This window comes from Pelmatolapia mariae, linkage group LG16_19 (genome assembly GCF_036321145.2).
Source record: "Pelmatolapia mariae isolate MD_Pm_ZW linkage group LG16_19, Pm_UMD_F_2, whole genome shotgun sequence".
In the NCBI taxonomy this organism is placed as follows: domain Eukaryota; kingdom Metazoa; phylum Chordata; class Actinopteri; order Cichliformes; family Cichlidae; genus Pelmatolapia; species Pelmatolapia mariae.
In genome coordinates this window covers 7,686,639-7,710,497 of record NC_086241.1, presented here as the reverse complement: position 1 = coordinate 7,710,497, position 23,859 = coordinate 7,686,639, and the positions used below count along the sequence as shown (strand labels likewise).

General features: G+C 39.5%; 1 protein-coding gene across 2 annotated transcripts in view; it reads right to left on the bottom strand.

Annotated features, from left to right (window-relative positions):
* Positions 1 to 1,410: 1,410 nt before the first annotated feature.
* The window catches only part of LOC134644215 (inactive dipeptidyl peptidase 10-like), a 141,141-nt gene continuing 118,692 nt past the window's right edge, over positions 1,411 to 23,859 (bottom strand). Inside the window, exons 11-26 of one of the 2 annotated variants that reach the window (XM_063497023.1) lie at positions 23,704 to 23,827; positions 23,571 to 23,609; positions 22,369 to 22,476; positions 21,827 to 21,918; positions 21,703 to 21,750; positions 17,321 to 17,442; positions 14,319 to 14,366; positions 12,837 to 12,935; positions 9,536 to 9,605; positions 9,046 to 9,240; positions 8,913 to 8,967; positions 8,711 to 8,810; positions 8,350 to 8,408; positions 5,809 to 5,884; positions 5,446 to 5,519; positions 1,411 to 2,699 (exon numbers count right to left, since the gene is read on the bottom strand). In XM_063497023.1, the coding sequence (XP_063353093.1) occupies positions 2,574 to 2,699; positions 5,446 to 5,519; positions 5,809 to 5,884; positions 8,350 to 8,408; positions 8,711 to 8,810; positions 8,913 to 8,967; positions 9,046 to 9,240; positions 9,536 to 9,605; positions 12,837 to 12,935; positions 14,319 to 14,366; positions 17,321 to 17,442; positions 21,703 to 21,750; positions 21,827 to 21,918; positions 22,369 to 22,476; positions 23,571 to 23,609; positions 23,704 to 23,827 (1,435 nt within the window). In that variant the 3' untranslated portion in view covers positions 1,411 to 2,573. Of the gene's footprint in view, positions 2,700 to 5,445; positions 5,520 to 5,808; positions 5,885 to 8,349; positions 8,409 to 8,710; positions 8,811 to 8,912; positions 8,968 to 9,045; positions 9,241 to 9,535; positions 9,606 to 12,836; positions 12,939 to 14,318; positions 14,367 to 17,320; positions 17,443 to 21,702; positions 21,751 to 21,826; positions 21,919 to 22,368; positions 22,477 to 23,570; positions 23,610 to 23,703; positions 23,828 to 23,859 lie in introns of both variants that reach the window. The other variant, XM_063497021.1, reaches the window with a different exon arrangement.

The window sequence follows — 23,859 nt, the reverse complement described above, 5'->3', positions numbered from 1 at the left end:
ACAAAGATCAGTCAAGGCTTTAATTTTATTTATGTAGGACGAAATCACAACAACATTCCACAAGGCGCCTTGTATTTTAAGGTAAAGACCCTACAATGATACAGAGAAAAACCCAAACAGCAAACGACCCCCCCTCTGAGCAAGGACTTGGCGACAGTGGCAAGGAAAAACGTCCTGTTTAAAGACAAAGGAGGGGGTGAGGGTGTGTTCAAAGGCAGTGAGAGAAGACATGCAGAGGGATAGTTTGAGCATTTTTAGCATTTGGCTAAAACACCACCAAAGTCTAGGCCTAACCCTAAAAGAGTAACAGAAGTTAAACATATACTGTGTAGAGGAGGAAAAAAAAGCCTTTTATACACATTCACACAACAATTACCCACTTTTAAACATATCCAAACAAACAATAGCACTGCTCTTATCAGTCTGAATGTTACTCTCCTCAAACATTTTTTAACTTGAGAAAACAATCTGATCACAACATCAGTTTAATAACTGCAGCACCTTTCCACCACATAATATGATGTTTTAAAAGTTCCCAATGATTATCAAATTGTATTTTACTTGAATTCCCTTTCCTTCCTAGTAATACTTTGAGAGTTGTGCTTATTAGGTACTTTTGGCTTAAAGGTGATTTGAGCCTAAATCAGGCTTAATCCAGCTAGCAAAGAGCTGTTCCAGAAGCTGCAAATGAAACGGTGGATCTCTGCAGGATGGTGCGATATCTATGTTGATGAACTGTTACTTTAAATTCTGAGTAAATCTCCAAGAGTTTTACCTGCAAAGCCTTGTTCTCATTCAGTATTGGTCTCATATCTAAACATCTCAGCTGATGTTTAGATGTATCTGTTGCTTAACGCTGAGAAGCATTGTTATGGATTCTCATTGGATGCGGCTAATTGGTAAATTTGTAAGCACCACTCTTCCTTTCTAAAGGCAATACTCAGAGAGCCAGTCCCACCACATTTCTTGAAAATTTTCAGACTTTTTGGCCTTCATGTCTTAAAGTAATGCTGGATTCATGTTTTTCTTTACTTAGTTGAATGGTTTAGCAGTGCTATGTTAGTACAGCAACTGACACTATGTCAGCATAATATAACTGATGATAATACAACTTATAAAAGCTGAAATAAAAAAAACTTGAACTATTATGGAGATGCCCTACTCATCAGCTTTTAATCTGCATGCCATTTGCTATGCTTAGCATATCCTGACAGCTCTGTATGATCCCCAGCTGCAAAATTGCCATTGATCCAGTCATATCACTCTGTATCACTGAAGCAAAGGGGAACGTTTCAGTGATCTATACTATACTAGTTACATTAGAGTGCCCTTGGAGCTTCATGAATATATGCACTGTCAGCACTTTTAAATCAAAATAAGCTATTAATGCAACACACAGATCCAAAAATGTCAAGTTTGTCAGTTTATTTGAGCGTACAAATTTTTCCAAGTATACAAATGTCAACTACAGAGGGCAATATATATATATGGTACATGAGATGCAGTTTGTCAGGCAAGTGTAGAAGTGTGAGCAGCACAGGGTTATGGTCAACAAACAATCAGTTTGCTACTCAAGGAAAGACGCAGTATTTATTACAGGAGTTCTGTTGTGGCCAAAGCGCACTGTACAGCATAGACTGCTTATCTTACACATGAAGTTTCTCCATTCTACAGTTTAATTTCTTTTCACATTTTGAGGATATTAAACACTGTGTGGAACAGTAAAGGTTCAAGCTGGTCACAAACATCTGAAATTTATTCATCTATTTCTAAAAACATAGATGAAGATGAAAAGTATTAATTGCGTTGTTCAGGGAAGATTTCTTAGTTTAACAATATGTCACATGGCAATGTGCACCCAAATAGCAGATTCATCTTGAACAGACACACAGGTTCCTTATAACAAAGATAAAAGAAGAAATACAAAAAGCTAAAACTCACAGTAACTTCTTCTTTGAAACTTTCATATTAAAGGTTTTCTTTACCTGATTTAAACAGCATGGCTGCTTTTAAAGAAGCAAATGCTCTCAACGTCCTAAACCCCCTTTCACTCTCTGTTACATATTGTCATACGATATTTTTGTATTGCTGTGTTTGCCCGAAGCTCAGAAAAGACTATATGAGGTAAAGGCACCTGCAGGAATTGTTTGGTGATTCGGTCTGATAGTGATATGATTTGGTGGATTTATAGGTGATTTTTCTCTGTTCACAGAATGTATTCACATGAATTCACAGTAGATTTCAGGAAAGATACAAAAAAAAATACAAGTTTCTTTGATTCCCTGACATTTGTATGCATTACATGGTACAAACATTCAAAACAGAACTCTTAATGGTAGTATAATATTAACCTATCTTTTGTTTTTCCCCACAACCTCAGATTCACTGCTCTAACTTTCTTTGCATTCCAACAAATGTGAAGGGACCTTACTTACATATTATAGGTCTGTAGGGTTTTATTAATCATTTTTATCAGGCAGCAGATGTTCAGGGAAACACAACCTCTCATCGTTGGCTCACGACAGCAGTTGCACCCTCCATAAAACCACCTTACCACAGGAGCTTACTTGGAGCTAATCGTCTTCTTTGGTGACAATGTACCCCTCCTCAAAGCAGCGGTTGAAAAAGTTCAGCACTGAGCTCAGAAAGTAGTGTTGACTCTTTACTGAAATAATATTGTGTCCTTCATCTGGGAATATCTAGTCAGGAGGAAATGGAAAGGAGAGTCATTATTTCTTTGTAATAAAAAAACATAGAAATGATGTATATTCTAAATGAAAGAAAGGAGTTCCAAAAACAAAATAAAACATTGCCTTGATATTAACATCATAGTACAGCCAACAAAACTACACCAGCAAATAGCAGTTAGCAGTGGTAATAATCAGCTGACATTGATGAAAGACAAGAAAACAATGAAAGGATGAACTGGTGACAGTATGTTCTGATCTGTGGCTAAGGATCTCCTGCTAAGATCTTTTTGCCATATAGCACAGGGAACCTTCACTTGTCCTGTAGACTCTAACCACTGGACGCGCTCAAAGGACTAACATGCTAACACTATTAGGCAAGTGGTCATAATGTACTGACTAAGCAGGAATTGTGAGAGTTCAGGCTGGGCTACTTGTGTTTTCTCTTTACACATTTGAGCAGAAACTGTTCAAAGAGGTAACAACATAGCAAACATGCTCCAGTGCTACCTTACGGTCATCATGATCCACACTCCGCACCACCCCAAATAAAATATGCAAATACAGTGACTATATGGAATCATTCTAATATGTATAAAGGAATGGAGACACTCATGTTGAAGGATACAATTACCATAATAAACTAATTAAAAAATTAAAGGAACACTTTTTAATCAGAGTATAGCATCAGTTATATTTTATAACTTAACTTTGATCTGATATTGATCTGATCAGTTAAGCAGCAGAGGGGCTGTCAATCAGTTTCAGCTGCTTTGGTGTTATTAAAAGCTCCTCTAGTGCAACAGTTACTAGAGGGGTAACAATGAGAGCATGGGAATTAGAGAACCGCCAAAATAGTAATGGCTTTGCAAGTTCTTTGGGGTTTTTTTTAATGTTTTTTTTTGCATTTGGCTAGCAGGGCACTGCTGTGAATGTATCTGACTAAACAATCAGAAACAGACTTTATGAGGGTGGCCTGAGGCACCAACATCTTCTAGTGGGCCCTGTGCTCACACCACATAGACCGATTGGCATTTGCTATAGCATTCCAGAATTAATAATCAGAATAAAAATCCAGCATGATTTTTCCCATGGAGATCTGAGGAGTTTTCATTTTTTTGAGCAGTGGGTGTTAAACATGACATGTCACCATCATGATCATGTTCGGGGGAGGAGCATACATCTGCGTGCAGGGAGATGGGATATACATTTATTTTAGTGACTTTACACCCTTCTGCTGATCAACAGCTGGTAGAAATGAGAGAAACTTGAGTTCTAACATGAGTATACACCGAATTCCTTTTTTAGTATGAAAAGTATCTCAAAAGAACAAAAGTGTAGGGGTCTGAGCAGTACCATTAAGTGAGTTTTTATTTTAAATACCTCTTTTTAATTGGCTACATCACTGTGGTAGCCAATTAAAAAGAGTGTATAACTTGGTCTGGAGCAGATTAAGTTTTTTTTTTTTCTTACAGTTTTCACTGCTTCTTTTCCAAAAGAACATAACGTTACAAAGTAGCTGCCCTTTTATACGCAACCCGCCGAGGCATACCTTACTAATGCCACTAAAGAAAGCTGTTACAGTAGTGTAGTGTAAGTCACAAAGTCACATGAATGTGAACGCATTCAGATGACGATTCAGAAAATATGTCATCTGTTTTAATGCTGGTATTAATCTGCTGCTATGTCAGTTCTACACTGCTGGAACTCTAGCTAAAAGACTGAAAATTGATCAGTTACATTTTTCAACTGTTTATCATGTTTCATGTGCTAATGCCAGTGCCTTAACATTTCTCTTTAGTCTGGCCTCATTTTAAAGTGATTTCCACATCTCCATCATCAGACTACAAGACTATGTCAGACTTAAATGCACTGAAGCCTATAATATTTAAATTTACCTTTAATGCGGAGCTTGCACATCAGTGCACTCGTACTGCAGTTGTTTCTTTCTAATTAATAATATTAATTGTCATTTATATAAATTCAATAGTAATGGCTCTTGACTTATTTCAGCACCATGGGTGTTGCCATTAGATTTATTTATTTATTTTTATTCTTCATAGGTCTCTGTGGCTAGTTTTTCTGACAATGTTTCAGATTGAAATAAGCACTTTCTCATACAGAGAAAGAATCAAAAGATGTCAAATGCAGTTTTGTGTAGCCAACTAATGCAAATGAAAATCAAGCTGAAGGATCACAGTTTTAACAGACTGGGGGAGATCCAGTAACCACTGCAGAGGCACAAATGCAAGGGGGCATGCCAGGACTTTTACTGAATTATCTTATTATCATCTTATACGAGAAGATGATTTTGAAGGCGAAACTGCCACATTTAAAACGGGTATATATATATTTTTTATCTTTAACCACAGTTTGTAAAATCTCGCTGACACTTTCTAAGACAAAATATGTTGTTTTTCTGTGTTCCCATATTTTCTTTTTCATTGTGGCTGATTGTTTGGAAAATTATTCATATAAACGTTGCCTAGCATCTGCTCACACAAGCAGCTGTCCACAAACATTGCTTTAATTGCCAAGACCTGATTATCTTGTGCAGCAGAAAACCATCACATATCTGACCACACTGCTTTCTGATATGGACACATGGGAAAGCAGAAGCCTTTGTTAAATGACTTTTCAACCTTCAGAGAATAAAAATAAGAAGGCTGGTTGATAAATTCACAAACACAGCACATGGGTCCGCTCTTGTTAGGGAACTAAAATGAATGTCATGCAGAGAGGAGATGGCAGAAGTCACCTGGAGAGTGTAGTTAACATTTGATGCAGACAGCAGTTTGACCAACTCAGCAGAATGCTGGAAATGAACATTGGCTGTCAAGAGAACAAAGAGTTGCAATGACAATTTAAAATGGAATAACTTTGCACAACAACCATTCACCCCATTATGCAGAGCATTGTTAGGAATTCAGTAAAATAAAAGAAATGCAATTGTTAGACTAACGCTTGCAGTTTGTATTTTTTCCTTTGCATTCATTTTTATGTTAAATTTGCAAAAAAGAGTTGTCAGTATGTACTTATTTACAGTTAATTGGGCAGTAAACCCTACTTAATTCTACAGCTACATATCTGCTTCATCATGTTTATCTATTCCCATGCTCACCATCTGCTGTGCCGTGGATAATAAGAAAGTTCAATGGACTTGCAGGTCCTGTGATGTTGCTGAGCAGACTGGAAATCTGCAGGAGACAGTGAACAGTCACCACCCAGTGACAGAATCAGACACAGCTTAACTATATCAGATTTAAATCTAATAAAACAGCTCATAATGTTGAAGCCATTAGCATAAAACTTTGGTTAGAAGACAAGAAACTACATCTTTAAACAGCATCAGTTCCCACTCATAAATATTTATAGCAACTTCTATCAGATTCAACCAAACACAGATGGAAGTGTCAGTAAGCAAGGGTGGATGTACTGAAGTAACAAAACTGTCAAGTGACTGAGCAGCAGAGATCAAAGCTTCCATTAATGAGTTTTAATTTTGCGCTGCCATCAGCAGAACTTTGTACTTTGCTGATCTTAAACAGAAACTTCAGTTGCAAAGGTGAGAGGAGAGGCAGTTTGGACATCTTAAAATCTGTTTGCATCTGGTGGTGCAGTGCTAGAAATACTGCGGAAACAACAGTTTTGATTTTTCTAGTTCGACCGAGTCCAGACCAAAACAAACATATTTTTCTTTTAGTGCCTGCAGTGTTATTTATCCATGTAGATTGTTTTTTCATTAAATTTATTGGGCATAATTTAGAAACGCATACACCTGTGTTTATTAGAGCCCATAATTCACACTGCATGACAGAACATAAAATGAAATCAGTAAGTCTAAAAAACTCGCTGTGGACTTTGGACTGTGGCAAAGCATAGACCAAAGCACGGCTATAGAAACATATCTAAAACTTTGAGTGATCTAGGAAGCACAGTGGCCTCAATAATTGCAAAATGAAAGATGATTGAAACTACCAGGACTTTTAGCTGTTATAAGGTTCAGACATTGCCAATGATATATATATATATATATATATATATATATAGTTGATGGCTGCACATAAAATAGCAACACAAATAAACCTCAGCCACTACTGGAGAAGAAGAAGTGAATTCTACAGCGGCACAAAAGAGAAAAAAATCAACACACATTTATTTTTAGGAAAAATCAGAAAAGGCACAGGGATTATACATTTTTAAAATTCTCCACAATCAGTGTGCACTCAGTAAATTATGGCAACGAAATGAAAGTTTTGCAAGCCATGTTTGCAAAACTTTCATTTGTATGTAATCCCTTTGCTGCTGCAAATTGTGGTGAAAACTTGATTGTGATTGACAAATTAAAACTAGTAGGCATAATTTATAAAAACAGACACACCTTTGTAAATCATGGGATTTACACTGTAAATCCCATGATTTACACTGTAGATTATAAATTATATTATATAATATTAAATTAAATTATATACACTGCAGGACTTAACCTGAAGCCTGAAAGTACAAGAAACTCACTGGAGACTTCTCACTGTGCTGAGACAAAGATCAAGGGAAACACAGAAACTGAAACTTTAAGTGTTCTAGGGAGCATCATGACCTCACTGACTGTTTGGAAACATCAGAAATGTTCACAGAGACAGGAGTCCAACCAAATTGAATGATCAAACAATGAGGGCTTTCATAAATGAAGTTATTAGTGACCAAACATAAAGATTTTAAGAACTTCTCTGCAGGAAGACGTTCAGGAATGATGACCACCTTAGCAGTACTATACCAACCAGGTCTGTATGTAGCTACTCCGAATAAAAAGGTGCAGCATGACAGTGCTTAGTGTTTGCTAAATGTAAAGTTAAAAAACAAACGAGAATATACTATGATCTGATCAATCAAAAACTAAACAACGTGTGCCATCAGTTGAACACCAGCTATTGTTATCAACTATTAATACTTTGATACACAGAATCGTGGTGGAGGTAACTTCATGGCATGGGTTTTCTTCTCAGAGGCAAAAACTTGGAAACTGATCATAACTGGGAAAAAAATGAAGTGCAAAAAGAGTGAAAGTCTGTATGAAAACTCTGAAAGAGATGCAGGGCTGTATGCTGCAAATATAGAAGTAGATTTACAGAAATTCTGTTGTGGCATTGACAGATAACTTGCATGAGGGTTAATTTCACGTGGTTAGTTACTAACTGTGCATCCAACTGTAGTTATGAGCCATGTTTTTGCACTGTTCAGTGCTTTTTCACACTATGCCACATCTGCAACATCTTTGGTTTCCTACCATTAAACCCAGTCTTGTCCCTTTACATATTTATCACTTCCACTTGCCTGGGTAACTTCTACACCATCTGTTCACTTTTGAACCACAAATACTTACAGGAAAAAAATTTAAAGGAATAAAAAAAAACAACTCTCCCCTTTGAAGTGTTTCCTGTAAGTATTTGCTGTTAATGTGAAAGTTTTAAATCCCGTCATCAATCTGTGAGTGTCTGCATTCAGTATTCTTGTATTTAGTATTAGAGTTGTGACATAAATAAGAATTATTAGCTAGATATGAACATGTTATATGGAACATAATAGCACAATAAAAATCTTTAGCGAAGAAAATGTAAAAAAAAAACAACAACCCAAAAAACCCACCACTAACATGCAAGTGTACCTGGTATTTGTGGTCCTCTCTTGCTGGAAAGCCAAAGTACTTCTCAGTGAAGGCAGACCCTTTATCGAAAAACGAGAATAAAACTGTTAACAGACATGGCATTGTTGTTTTAATTAACACATGATTAATTTTAATATTACTTCTTCACTTCATGGTGGACAAACGGTGATCAATAATGACCAATCTTACTGCTCAAAATATTCTTATGTGGTGATTACTTTGTGTGGCACCGGTTGATTAGATGTGTTTCCATTGTTTCATGAAATCAAACATATTTAGGTTGAATCTAATAATGACGCTGTGCGAACAATCATAACTATAACTGGTGACAATGTTATTGTAAAGTCTTGAAAAAGCTTACCATACAATCTCCAGTTTGTTATAGGAGTGACAGCAATGCCACACCTGAACACAGAGCTGTGGGAAAGGACCAGGAGTGTGGACAAGAAGCCTCCATATGCCTAAAAAATATAGAAAACAATGTTTTTGTGAAAAAAAATTAAATAAATAAATAAATTGCTAATTTTTATGCGTGTTTTAATTTCAGTTAAAGAGGCTGTTACCTTTCCATAAACTCCAACTCTGTTGGCATCAATATAGGGCAGCTTTACCAGATGCCTGAAATTTAAAAGAACATTAACTAAATGTCATTTTGTACATAGTTTGTATGTAAATATTAGCTGTACCAACACATACTCGAGTGCTGTGAGCTGATCGTGAACGTCAACAGTTCCCAGTCTCTGGAAAACCTCATGTAGGATCCTCTGACCCTGGCAGCCACTGCCCCGCCCATCCAGATGGGCCACAATGACATCATTGGAACTGACCAGAACAGAGTCCCAGCTCAGGGAAAAACGGTCACTCACAGCCTGACCACCAGGGGTGCTGTCACTTTGGAAGGCAAAAAGAGTTTAGAGCTCCAAAGTTTTCATGAAAGGACGCAAAATAAACTACAAAAATTGAAGAAATAACAACAACTAACCATTATATTTTAAACACCTCATGGCCTCTAAAACATTACTCTTATACTCTTCTGGAGAGGAGGGCGGTCCCTATCTTTAGGTTGGGATTTTTCTTTAGTAAATAAGTCACTGTATAAACTCATTCTACAGTTCTTAACACTTCAACTGAAGCAGTAAGGCCAACAATGAGGCATTCTCAAAGTTGTTAAAACAAAGTTACGTACAGGACAAGTAAAAGTGGGTACTCCTTCGCTTCATCCAAAGCTATCGGGACGATTAACTCCAGGCGAAGTGCTGCAAAATAAATCAGTGTTCAGCATTCAGTCCAGAGGAGATTTTGGTGGTGAAGATTCAGAATGAATTTTTATATGCAATGCATGTACATCTATCCCTCAGACTAGTTCTGTGTGCTGCAAGGTCAACACATCATTTATTGGTTAATAAAAGAAATGGGAGAAGAACTGAGACTTTAGAGGTCAAGGCAGGTAGCACAAAGTCTGATTTAGCCAGTATTTGAAAAGATTTACATTCATTTTAGCTTTAGTACATCCTTTAAATGGTACCATTTAATTCAGTTGACAATCAAAGACAGCATGACTTGAGTCACCTAAGTGGACATAGTGCATGGAAGTTTTCTCTTTTTTCTATATAATATCATAATGTGTGATGAGGTCATCAAAGTTTAATTTGATAAATAGAATACAATAGATTAAAATAGAATAGAATAGCCTTTTATTGTTATTGTACATGTACAACAAAATTGTGGGTGCTCCACGCCAGCCGAGCAGAAATAAAATATAAGCACCAAGACAGCAGGAATAAATAACAAACAGCAGAAAAATATACAAACTAAAGGAAGATATGTAAAACAAGGCAAAATGCACACACTGGAGAATAAAGTGCTTGGAAATAGTGCAAAGGACTTGGTTTGAATAGAGTCTGTGTGTGAATGGCCTGAGTGATCAGGGTTACTCAGACCATGGCTCAGATTAGTAGAGTGGGTGGGCAGGTGTGGTGTGTGGGGGTGGTAGTGTTTGTTACCAGTCCGAATGGCCCAGGGGAAGAAGCTGTTTATAAAACCTGAGGTGTGGGGACTGAATGACCTGAGGCGCCAACCAGAGGGCAGTGGGTCAAATAGGTGGTGGGCGGGGTACAAGAGGTCTCCTATAATCACCCTTATTTCCTAATTATGTTCCGAGTTTGGGGACATATTGATTATGTATTTTACACATATATGTAAACAGAAGGAAGGAAGAAGGAACCAGCCCAAGCAAGATGGTGTAGCTCTTCATTGTAGTATCCTAAATTGAACATCAGAGGAAGATAAAATATGATGGGGAGGCAGAGAAGGCACCTACACTTGTTAATTGGACAGCAAGCAACAGCTAAAACACCTGATAATTGACCCTTATCACAGCCGTGCTTAGAGAGTGCTTTGTAGTGAATCAGAAGAGTAGACTCCCATTGAGCGAGAGCTGGCTCCTCACTTAATTTCCTTTCGCTGCTCAGCTCTCACACAGTGGCTCAGCTATGCTCCAATCCCTCCATATTGTGGCCAATCACATGCGAGGATATAGGATAATATCATTATGTGAAAAACAGAGAGGGTGAGAGACGCGACAGTCAAGTGGAGCGTGCGTCTGTGCTCTCTGTAAGTCAGTGAGACAGTAGACAGCGGTGAGGAGGGCTGTGTGAGTGCATCGCAAAAACACATAAATATGCCTGACACCCATAAACGAAGCAGCATCTGGCTGCAATTTAAAGACTTTTTTGTCTCAGTCTCGGTCTTGGTCTTGACTCGGTCTGTCTAGGTCTTGGTATTGGTCTTGTCTTGGTCTCGATACCCTCTGGTCTTGGTATTGTCTTGGTTTAGGCGGTCTTGACTACAAGTCTAACTAAGATAGTCTGGTAATACATTGTCCTCTGGTGGTGAACATTTTAGTTAACATTTGTAGAAGACAATCACAAAAATAGAGACTTAAGAATATTTTGATGGCAAGGAATTTGCAAAAATACTCATAAGAATCGGAACTTTTATGTAAATAACGAATAAATTCTTCTTTTGCCACTTTGCAGGCCAGTTATCTATCCATTCATCAATAGAATTCCCAAGCCAAAAAATTTCAAGCATTTCGGGCCTCCTCACATTGGAGGGATGGAAGAGACATCCCTGCCTGATTTCCAAACTACCTCAACTCGCTCAAATTCTTGAAGTGGAGAACAATCACCCTCAGACTGGCTCCACTACAGACAGGCATATTGGTGGGCTTGAGGAGATCCTTCCAGTGGGAAGCTATGCCATCAGTTCAACTTCCATTATATACAGTATATATACATTGTGGGTGGGAAGTATTGTACAGCATTCTGGCACCTCCTTCAGGTAGTAGGGCCACAAGAAGGCTGGCCCTTGTGGCTCATATGGGCTGAGCCTGGCCCCATGGGCTAAGGCCCAACCACCAGCTTGAGCTCCTCCCCTGGGACTGGCTCCATTGTGGGGCCCCCAATCCTGTACCATACCTCTTCCTGAATTACACTTAGTTTGGCTCTTCACTTAGAAACAATTGGCCTTGGAAGACTCTAGCATGGGCAAATTGCCCCCGTGAACATAGCTCACTAGAGTACACAAACCTCTTCACTTAAATAAGGTGGTAATTTGTGGTGGGGGACACAAGTAGTAGAATACGTTTTCAAATTCTGGTGCAGTTATACTTTTAGGTAATATCATTTGTATGACAGCACATGAGCCAGAAAATATTTTTTATGCCAATCTACATTGTGTTTATTTTTGATAAGGTATTCAGATTTTCTGTGCCCATTCTTCCTTATTCTTGCCCCCCCCCCCCTACCTCTGCATTTAAAAAAAAAAAAAAAAAAACATCCCTGAGAAAGAAGAAGCAGTTCATGTGAAAAGTAAGCCTGTGATTTTATTTCTGTTTAGCTTTTTACGATGACAGGATTCCCATCTGACTCCGCTCAGAAGTCCTTAAATATGTATCATGTTGCCTCTAATAGTGAACACAGACTAGAGAAAGGGAGCCATATGGTGAGCCGTCCCTTCTAATTGATACAATATAGGGCTGTGCTTATGATTTCAGGGCTGTTTCATAATCACCAAACAAAGCTCTGCACCTGTTCACTCTGGTGTGTTTATCCTAAAAAGATCTTGACTACTGAGCTCATGGGGATCTAATTTGCTGGAAACTATCTCAGTTATTGCTTTACATGCTGTTAAGGAAACGAGTTACAGTTACCCTACTTCTTCAATGTCAAACAACTGAGTTTCCTGAACTTGGATGGAGCATTTCCAGAAGCTGAACTAGAAGAAGAAATTTGTTTTTCCAAGCGATGTTATTACTCATTAATCGTCATGGGAGAAAATGTTAGAGTGCAGTGGTGATAAGAAATGTCTACTCATGCATACACAGATAATGAAAAACCGAACAAAAGCTCAAAGATGAATCTGAACAAATCGTTATTACAAATCACAACTTTTGCACATCATTAGAGAGGAATAAAGTTTCTTACCAAAGTTGTTGATTTGTACAGTTCTTCTTTCCCACTTGGGTATTGTCCTGTTTATCAGTGCATTTTTTAATTCTCTGTTATTTTCCAGAATCTTGTGCTCTGCTGGATGACAGCACAAGAAGAATTACTATTAGTTACAAGAAAGCAACAAATATAACATCTATTAAAGAAAAGTTGTGTGTGCCTGCTAATTACTAGGAAAAAGAAACTGAACACTTCGAGAGTACCTCATTTAAAATCTTATTGACACTGATAATTATGCCAAGAACAAGAAAATCAACAATATGTCCTCCGGTTCCTTTCATGTGTTTAGATGAAGAATGTTGTTGTTTATATAATCTTACAGTGTTTCTAAATACACTGAAACAAACACATTTTCTTTCCTGACATCTAATTGTGACCAGTCTGTCAGCTTAGCAAAGAATAATTCTTGACATAATATCAGCAGACAATCCTTAAGTCTGTCTGTCAAAATTACAGTTTTAAACATTACAATAACCTTTATTTCGTCTTTATTCCAGATTTTGCACTCTTAAGTAACATACTGTTGTTGTCCCCACACATGCAACTGACCAATTGTGTTGTTGTGATGTCTTAGAGCTGTGACGTCTTGGAAAAAGATGATTCTCTTTTTTTTTATTATTGCTTCTTGAATTGATCCTGCCAGTTTCATGTAGAACTTTCTACTGTCAGCATACATTATTGAATATTTCTTAATCTGCCTGTGTTCGTATTTGAGTCAGTAGTTGAAGTTTGCTTTCATGCTATCTGGTAAAAACGTAAAGTAAAAAGGCTTTCAGAAGTTATATAAAAATATTAAGGATCTGTGGATACATAACTTCTTTTCACGGCATATCTACATCATTTCATGACACACTCACTTTAGATAAATCTGTTTGACATTAATTTTCTACAGTTTCTAAGATTCTGTTTAGTACTGAGTAATTTCCCAGTCTTTTTCAAAGTCGCAAAGCTATGACATCACAATGACAGTTGGAGTGATTGTCCTGAAGCAGAAATACATGATTCATTCACACTTTGAGGTCCAAGTAATTTAATAAGTTGTATTAAATTCTGTGCACTTTGACCTTGATTTGGACAAATGTTCCACTACATAAAAATGTGAAATGATAATACCAACTCTCAATCTGGAAGTCTGTAGTAGCGGAAGAAGTTGATCATTCCCCAGAGGCTGTTCTGAGTGCCTCTGATATATACTCAACAAAATTTCAAGCACTTAACGCTTCACCTAATTGCATCTTCATGCCCATTTTATAGGCTTACGTAAACCTGCTGAATGATGATTTAATGACTTAATCTCACAGACTTAATCTGCAAACGTGTGCTGTTCGATTAATGCACTTTTTAGACAGTCAAGGTGTACTGACAGTGGAAAAAATCAATCTGTGCTCCCATATAAATGTAATGAGTGAAAGTCTAAATAGTAGATTCGTTCAAGTGTATCTGTGCAGGAAAACTTACTATTCATATCATGTAGTTTGTGGAGAGTTGTTTGGGGTATTCCAGGTCCTGTAGAAATGTTTAAATATCAGTTAGTTCTTCACTGTGTTTTATTCTCAATGTTGTATTTTCCTTAGATGGACATTGAAAGGACATTGGAAATAAAGAAGAAAGTGAACACTAGAAAGAATGATAGAATAGCAAATGAGATATAGATATAAAAACAGGCCTCAATGGCATTTTTTTTACTCCTATAACTGTCATGGTCCCTGGGTCTTTGACCCAGCATTGTGAACCTAATGAGTTTTGTTATCTCTGTTTCTAGTTCTTGGTGTCTGGTTGGATTTTTGCTAGTTCCTTTTGGTGTCTAGTCTGTCCTAGTCTTGTTTCTGTATCTTGTCCTCAGCATCTCCTTTGGAAGTCAGTTATGTCTCCATGTTTGTTTACCTTATGTCTTCTTGCCCCTGTACCCAACTCGTCACTTAGATTTTGTTCAGCTGCACTTCCAGGTGTGTCCACTCTGCCTAATATCTTTCTGTGTACATATTGGCTGTCTCCCTTTGTTCTTTGTCACATCCTTCCTCATGTTGTGCGTAGTCTCTGTCAGTCTGGTTTGGCTTGTACTTCCTACCCTGCAGCTCCATATTTGTTTTTGCTTTTGTTTTCTTTGCCTTCTTTAACAGCGAAACAAAAGCTGTGATTTTAAGTTTAATTTGTCTGCTGACTCCTGCATCTGGGTCTGCTCTCTGCCCCACAACAGTCCATGATAATAACTTAATTATCTTAAGGATAATTCAAACGTAATTTAGGCTATCACAAGAGATTGTGCACTGAACACTCAATCAAAAATAACTTCGGTCAGGAAACTGATTTATTTGTCTTCTCCATGGACTCCCTCCAGAAATGGTATAGTAGAGTGACAAACCATTCAATGAGTGCTGAGCAAAAATCTATGGGAGAATTCTAAAGATGCAATGCAACGATGACAGATGTCCTGCATCTGCCTTAGAAAATCCAACCAATGGTCCAAAATGGAAAGATATTAGCCAATCATGCTGGTTGTCAGATGCATCCATAGAGCCTCATGACCAGGGATTAAAGTAGGATTTGGCAGGTTGGGGAACCCTAAGATGAGGTGTAGCAGAGCAGCATGGGGAAAATAAATATTTAGATATAATTAGTCACATAATAATTTGTTAAACTCCAGTAGATTTCTTTGTGCACAGGTTGACCTGTGCTTCTACTCCAAAATTCACTGCTCTCTGAGGATTTAGCTAGCTAAAAACAACCAGATATAAGCATTTATGATGTCTTTATGACATCATAAAGCTAGTATAAAAGGTAGGATTTGGTGCATCTAACTAGCATCATTACCTTAAATATAAAATTCTGCTACCCTTGACATACACAGTAAACATCACAGCCTGCTTCATACATTTCGCTAGCAGACACATTTTGTGACAAACTGCATAGCTTGTCTCTGTGCAGATTCTCAGTCATCCAGATCAGTGTTTCCTAAGGAGCTTGAGTTACTGGACTTCTTTAAGTTTCCCCTGGACTTCCTTAAGTTGAAGATGTTTTCCCTCTCATTCAAGAAGCCTCTTCAGTTCTTAAACTAGAGAGAGAGTCCCAGGTATTTAAACCTTAGTGGAGGTTAAGACAAAAGCTGCTTCATCCCAAGGACAAAGTTCCCAAACACAAGCTAAGCCACATAGTGCATGCTGTGAAGTGCAGTGGGGAGTGCTCAGACCTCTACATGGGAGAAACCTAACATCCACTCCATAAATACATGGTACAACATAGAAAAGCCACCTTGACAGGATAAGACTCAGCTGTTCATCTGCATCTAAAGGATAAAGGTCACTTTTTTCAAAGATCCCAATGTTCACATTTTGGACTGAGAAGACAGATGGTTTGAAAGAGAAGTGAAAGAACCCATGTCCACTATGAACAGTGATCTTTGGATAGAGGGTATGACTTAAGACACCAAGTGTCTGCCACCTACAATGCGCTTCTGAGATCCATTCCCAAGTGCCTCAACCCCCACTCACATCTTGCTTCAGTCCCGTCCAGTCACTTCCTTTCCAAGCTACTTAGACTGCACAGATTGTCAATAGAAGATTTTGCTAGAGAAATGTAAGAATTGGTAGATATTTGCAATACTTGTTGAGCTATTTGGAAAGTTGTATGACTAGCTAGACGCTGAGCACTGCAACTGAAACTTTCATCAGGGATGAGAAGGAAAAAAGAGTCTAGATTTCATTATTTTCTTATTAAAAATCAGGTATCTCCATGCTGGCAGTCTGCAAAATATAAAAAAAAGTCACTAACCAGTAATATTGTTAACTGAAGGTGCTGGAATGCCATTGTGAACAGTTCTGGCCCACTTTAACCACCTCTCAATATTTTAGTAAAGTTGAAGTGTAGCTTTTTTTCCATGCTCTTGGTTTGTGCGCATAATGTGAAATAATGAGGTGTATGTCCTATGGAATAAGAAATATGCATTAATAGTAGTGCTCATTGTGAAATGAGTAGATATGCTGAACATGACGCACTTTAGAACTCTGTAATGTGCTCAAAATTTGCAAATAAAAAGTAAAAGTAAAATTTAGAGGTATTTTTTACCTGTATATTGGAACACATGATTATTGTTATTATTTGGAATTTACTACTAATTGTACAGTTTTTGTTATTCAGTTCAACACAGAACTGAACTCTAGTTGTCACCATGCTGTTAATTTAATCAAGACTGTCCAGTCACCTTCACTTTTACTGAAGCCTCTACCCACATTATTTCATCTTTCATATCATATCATTTTTTGAAAACCTTTTCTTTTCATTAGCCCCTAAGAGCATAAAATAAATTTCAGGAAAACTAAACTTTATTTTTCCCCACTTTGGAGCCAAAATGGCAACTAGAAGAACAGTAAAGATACATTGTGAAGTCACACAGATTCAGCTGCTCAGATATTGTAACCTTGATATAAAGCACTTGGATATGGTGTTAATGCTACATGCGCTACCTCTGCAGTTGAGAAGAACATGCTGATAGTTGGGACTGAGCACAGCATCATAGTAGGAGCATGCTGATTTGAAAAGGGAGCAGGTTAGGCATTCTTTATGAAATGGATCCACACTGGAGACCCTGTTTAAAGAGAACAACATAGCTGAGTGAGAACAAAACAAGTCTAGTATAGATGATTTATATTTTCTGAGTTATAAGCTGTCTTTTTAGCTAGAGACAAAAGATAAAATGAGGAAAAGTAAGACATGGTAATTTAATGAAATTGACTTTCATTCAACTGTTTTAATGTATGACATTAAATTCTTACACACAAAGAGAAATGACATATTTTTATCATGTTTCTTACACTGATATTATTCACTAGCTTATAAATCATTATCTCACTGCTCTGACTGTTCTAGCAAAGTTTATGGACCCCCAGAGTGCAGAATAAAATCTGTTCATCACAAAGCTAGATTACTGCTACTGCCATGCTTTCATAACAGCGAATCAACTAGAATTTTGGAGATTTGGGTGCAAAAATATAAAAGAAAATGTTGCATCATTTTTGGTTTGATGCGGAGGATGAGAAAGCTACATTTTCCTATCTGTACATTCACCAAGCACTTTATAAGGATCACTATACTGATGCTGCCTGGACTGTTGACACCGATCATGTTTGGTTCATGGATTCATGCTGTTTGATGCTGACATACCATCTGCCGCCCAGCAGAAATCATCAGACCAGGCTACAGTTTTCACTCTAAAGCTGTCCACTTCAGCTTCACATTTCTGTTCGTAGCTGACAAGAGTGAAAGATAACATGATCTTTTGCTGTTGTAGCCCTTTAACCTCAACTTTGGATGTGTTGTTCAGTTTGAACTGCTTTTTTGCTCACCACAGTAGTAACGGGTAATAATATAACATCCAAAGGCTTCTGTAGCCTATTGTAGCTTTTCTGTCAGTTCCAACGAGTCTGGCCATTCTCCTTCAACCTCTTATAGAGGTGACATTCCTATTTTGGATCTTCTGCTATTAGATGAGCAGATATTTGCAGGTGCTTTGGTGTTGTCTAGAGCTATCACCTCAGCATGTGGACTTTTATTTCTTTAATCCATATGCAAGCCACATTGAAAAATGCCAGTTTTGGTTTTGCACAGGGTTACACCGGGTCACATGGCATCCAAAAGATTTCCACTAGATTTAACCTGCCTGGTGTCCAATGCAATAGTTTTTGGTTAATTGTACAAAGGCTGCCCCTGGGTGGGTCCGGGGCGGGCGTGGGGTTCTGGGGGTGCTCTGTCTCCAGGCTGGGGCCCTGGCTGGGCCTTGGGGGCTTGGGTCCTGGTTGGTGTGTCGCCGGGGTTGTGGGTGGGTGGGTATATGGGGGCTCAGCCGTGGCGCGGGGTGCTGCCAGTGCATCGAGCCACCTGAGGGGCTCTTCAACTGGTGGGGGAGGCTGTTACATCTTGCAGGAGGTCTCCTCTCTCCAGGGGATATAGGAGGGGTGGAGGAAGAACTCAGCCTGGGTGCCTATTGTCTTGTGTAGTGGGTGCAGTTTTCTCTGTGGTGGGGTCGGGTGGGCTGTCCCAGGCTCTGTGGGGCTGGGTGGCGCTGCTGAACTGGGCCCCAGTCCGGATGGGCCTGGGCCCCCTTGCCCTGGTGGGTTGCAGAGTATGGGGGTACCTACTGGGGTCAGCGGGGGAGCTGGCCCCAGGGAGGGGCCACTTGCCCCTCCCTTCCTCCCCTCCCCATCTCCAGCTGCCTCCCTCTTCCTGCTCCACCACAATCACCCACACATGCAGGGCCTTGGGGTAAAGGTGTGTCACCAGGGTGCAGAGGAGGCATCCCCCCCTCTGTCCCCTTCTGGCTGCCTGTGCCTCAATTTTATCTCACAACTTAGACATTCACATTACTCACACTCTCATAACACATACATATAGGACCTTGGGGGTGGGCACGCTACACGGCATCCAGAAGACCATCAGGGTGTACAACCTCACCCCTGGCGCCATTGCCCACCTCTCACTTTTAAATACACAATTGAGGGCTATCTGGAGGGGCTATGCGCTTACCTGCTGCTCTCTGGCAGGTAGCTCCATGCCCTCCTGGGTTTTAAATGCACCTTAGAACACACATGCATCAACACTACATATGAGCTGGCGGAGGGAGGTTTGGAGTCTTCACACACCCCCGTTCTCTGTTGCCTGTTGGGGCGGGGGGGCTGGGAGGAGGAGTTGGCCGTCCAATCGGGGTCTGGAATGTGGGGCCTCCCTGCTGCTGCGGAGTCAGGGCGGTCTGCTTCTCTCCACCCCAGGGAAGAGGGTAACACTACCTGGGTCTGGGTGCACTTTCCCCCTCCAGGGGCAAGGGTACCTAGACCTGGGGTATTGAGTACGCTTGGGGAGTGTGATTGTGTGTACAGTGTCTATTTATGTCTGTCTCCACATTGGGTGAGTGCTGAGTAATTGCATATGAGAGCATGAGGGTGGGTATGGATGTTTGTATTTGAGTGTGCCTGTTTGTCTGTGTCTATATGTCAGGTCGGGTATTAGACTCCACCTCTCTATGGACATCTCAGGCCCTCCAAGGTATGGAGACCTATCTCCCCCCACCACTCCCCCTGCCAGTGGCAGACGCCCTCAGACGTCGGTGCATTGGTGGTTCTTGGTGTCCGGGGATGGGCGTCCAGGTACGCACCGGCTCACTCCTGGTGGCTGCTTGTCGGGGTCTGGAGCCTGGGGCTCGCTCAGTCCCCTTCGGGGGTGGGGTGCCCTCGGCCTCTCGGCCTGGGGCTCTGGCACAGCTGGCTGCTGGCGGAGCTCACGGGCACGTCACTGCAACCCCCCCATGGCTTCTGCTCCGCGGCTGCTGAGTGACCCCTCATCTGGGACTCTCATCTGGGACTCTCCTCAGCTCAGACGTCGGTGCATTGGTGGTTCTTGGTGTCCGGGGATGGGCGTCCAGGTACGCACCAGCTCACTCCTGGTGGCTGCTTGTCGGGGTCTGGAGCCTGGGGCTCGCTCAGTCCCCTTCGGGGGTGGGGTGCCCTCGGCCTCTCGGCCTGGGGCTCTGGCACAGCTGGCTGCCGGCGGAGCTCACGGGCACGTCACTGCAACCCCCCCATGGCTTCTGCTCCGCGGCTGCTGAGTGACCCCTCATCTGGGACTCTCCTCAGCTCTTTCCGGTATAGTGGCACGGCTGCCCCTCTGTTGGTCTTCCTTGGTCTCTTGTGCTCTGAGGGCCTCTGGATGTCTGGGGCCTGGATCTCCTTCATACCTGCTTCATGCCCTGGAGGATGGGGCTGTGGCTCCCAACACCCTCTAGCAGATCATTACATGAAGGAACCTTTTAAATACAAGCGCGCTCATGCTCACAGGTGTACACACGGGTGCTCACACACACAAACTACACCCTTTTTTGCTCCTACCTCAAAGCACACTGTGCGCTGTTGATCCTACGTGCTGCACAATAATATTCAATATTTAGTATTTACTGTTATATTCACATAGATTATCGCGATGATGTTATTTATTATATTGCTCTCTTTTTTTGCTTGTTTTCTCTTTTTTCTTTCTCAACAGGTGATCCAGGTGATTGATCTATGTATTTTTTGTCTGTTTGTTTTGTTGGTTTTTGTTTTTTGCCCTTTATCACCGTTCCTCTTCCCCGCTGTTTTTCTTTCCCTATCTCTCTTTCTTTCTCTCTTTTCTTTCCCCCAGTCATGTCTGTCCCGTGTGTAGCAAGTGAAAATAAAATAAAATAAACAATAAAAGCAAAGGTGAATCAAATAGACCAATACGGCAAGGCCAGGATGGTCCATTTGGTAAAGTAAATCTTTAGTAAAGTAAATCCTTGGGCATCTTTCTTTGCCTTTAGACAATAATTCTGATTGCAAAAGAACCAAACAGGACAGGCGGAAAGAAAAAAAAAATAAATAAAAAATAAATGGCTTCAAGTGCATATCTAACATTTCAATCAGCAGTGTTATCGATTTCATTGGAATCTGTTGTTATTATGCAAATGTTGCTCTATTTTATAACCACTGGATAAGTCTTTATCATTTATTAAACAACTCTTTTGTACAAAAAAAAAAAAATGGTACAAAGGCCGATCCAACAAGACTGTGCTTCAGTTTTGTTTTTTTCTTTTAATACCACAGGCTCTTTGGAAACACTGAAAAAAAGAATGGCTTCACGTTTGCTGAAAGTTATCATGGAGTCTTATCACAGAGTTCAAAAACCAGTGGGTGATGTCATTGCCTGTGTCTTAACTAGTCTGCTTAGAATTTTGTAAACTAAGTTTTAGTAAGAAACCAATTAAAGGTATTTCCACAACATCATATAGTTGCTTCATGTGTGATTGTGTCTTCATGAGAAAACTGAGTAATTGATGAGGTACCTGTACAAGTGATGTTGAGTAGCTCCTGTCTCTGTACTCAGGTAATAACTGAAAGACATAAACTTAATCAGCTGCAAAGAATTATCATAGTGTAAATCTTACAGTGTCAGTAACTTATGCTTACACAGAGTTTGTGCCCTCGTCATAGGCCAGAATTTGAGAGACTTCCCAGCTTCCTGAGGTCAGGTGACGCATGTTTACTTCTTGACTGTCAGACTGAGAAAAGTAAGAAAGAACACAACAAAACAGAGAAACTATGTTAGCATGACCTCAATTGCACTCTGTGTACCTAAAGGTGTTAACTTTTCTACCTAACCCTTATATTCAATCTCAGACTTTTACTTTGCTTATTATCTCTGCAGGAAGATGCATTAATCTGACACACAGTATCCATTGCTTCCAGTGGAACTACCATATAACACTGTGCTTAATTTTTTCAAGTAAATGTATTCTTTAGTATCTGGTGTTTCAGGAAATGCAGTTAGGATGTAATTTAAAATGATGAGACTTCAAAATGGAATCATATGAACTGCATGAATAATTGTAAGCCCTTTCCTGTGGGTATGACAGATAAGGGAACAAAAATAAACAAGCACAACATAAAGCTTTTAACTGGAAACAGTGAAAACACCCGAGTAAATGTATTCATTTCATTAAAAGTTTTACTTGGTTGGAGATCATAGTGATATGGTTGAATGTCCCGCTGCCACCGTGCTTTAAGGGCATGGTGATGAATAATGTTGTGCAGTCCTTGGAAAACACTGGCTCCTCCCTCTAGGAAAAAAAAAAACAGAAACAAAAAATGGATGATGTCATTACGAAGAAAATAACTGGAGCATCATTTCACTTTCATTAGTTTAATTTCAAATAGAATGACAGCATTAGAAGGAAACCTAATGCTGTCATTTTTTGTCGTCTTACAAAAAATGATTATAAGAGAATCGGTCATTATAGCCACCTTATCATTTTTGCATCCCCATTGATCTGCCATATTTCCATTCACTTTGTTTATTTATTTATATAGCACCAATTCACAACAACAGTTACCTCAAGGAGCTTTATATTGTAAGGTAAACACCCTTCAGTAATACAGAGAAAAGTCCAAGAATCAGATAAAGCCCTATGGACAAGTGTTCTGGCAACAGTGGGAAGGAAAAACTCCCTTTCACAGGAAGAACCCTTCAGCAGAACCAGGCCTGGAGAGGAGCAGCCATCTGCAGTCACTAGTTTGGAGGTCCTAAGTAAGATCAGTGCAGTGCAATAAGATCAGGTATTTATTACTTTCTTTTACTGTTTATTCAAATGAGCAATGTATCACTGTTAAAAGGTTAACTTTTTCGTGACAAAAGAGGAGAACAGAAAATCTAGTTTCTGTACAAGTGGAATGTATCCACTCCTACAGTGATGTCAGCAAGGTCAGCTAGCAAGATAGCAGCCCAACCTTTACATTGTGGAAGTATTTGTTAGGGTGACAAGTAATTATTATATGTATCTTTCAGCAGCTACAGAGCTGCTAAAGAGCTCTACTTCATATTTTAAAGAACCACCTAGAAGCTAAGCAAAACTCTAGTTCACAGCTACAGGTCAGAAAGAGCAACTGTTAGCTTTCTGCTGAGGCTCTCAATCTAAGGGAAATGAATGAGGTTATCACTCGTTACTGGGTGGAGAAAATGCCTCTAATCTTTGCAAGCTAAATACAAAGCATTGTTAGATGATATATGTATAGATATATATAATCAGCTATATATAGAATTAAAATATATGTGTCCCATAACATTAAATTAAAAGTAAGAAGTATCTTAAAACCATTTCTTACAAAAAAAATGAAGAAAAAAACTATTTAGGATGCCACTGACTAAAGTCCTCACCTGATGATCCAGCCACTTGTCCGATGTCATCACATGTTTCTGAATTGAAAAGATAAATAAGGTTATAAAACCTCTATATATTTACTATGTTTTTGAAGATTAAGGAATTATCGATGATAATTGGGTTTCTAACCTTTGTACAGATGTCTTGTGTTACATCACACAGTGAGAGAATAGACATGTTTTGAGCTCGGTTCACCCAGCGCACGCTCAGTCTCTCTTTTGTCACCCACTTCACCATGGTAATGTAGAACTCACTAGGGAAGACAAGCAAATTGTGTCTAAAACA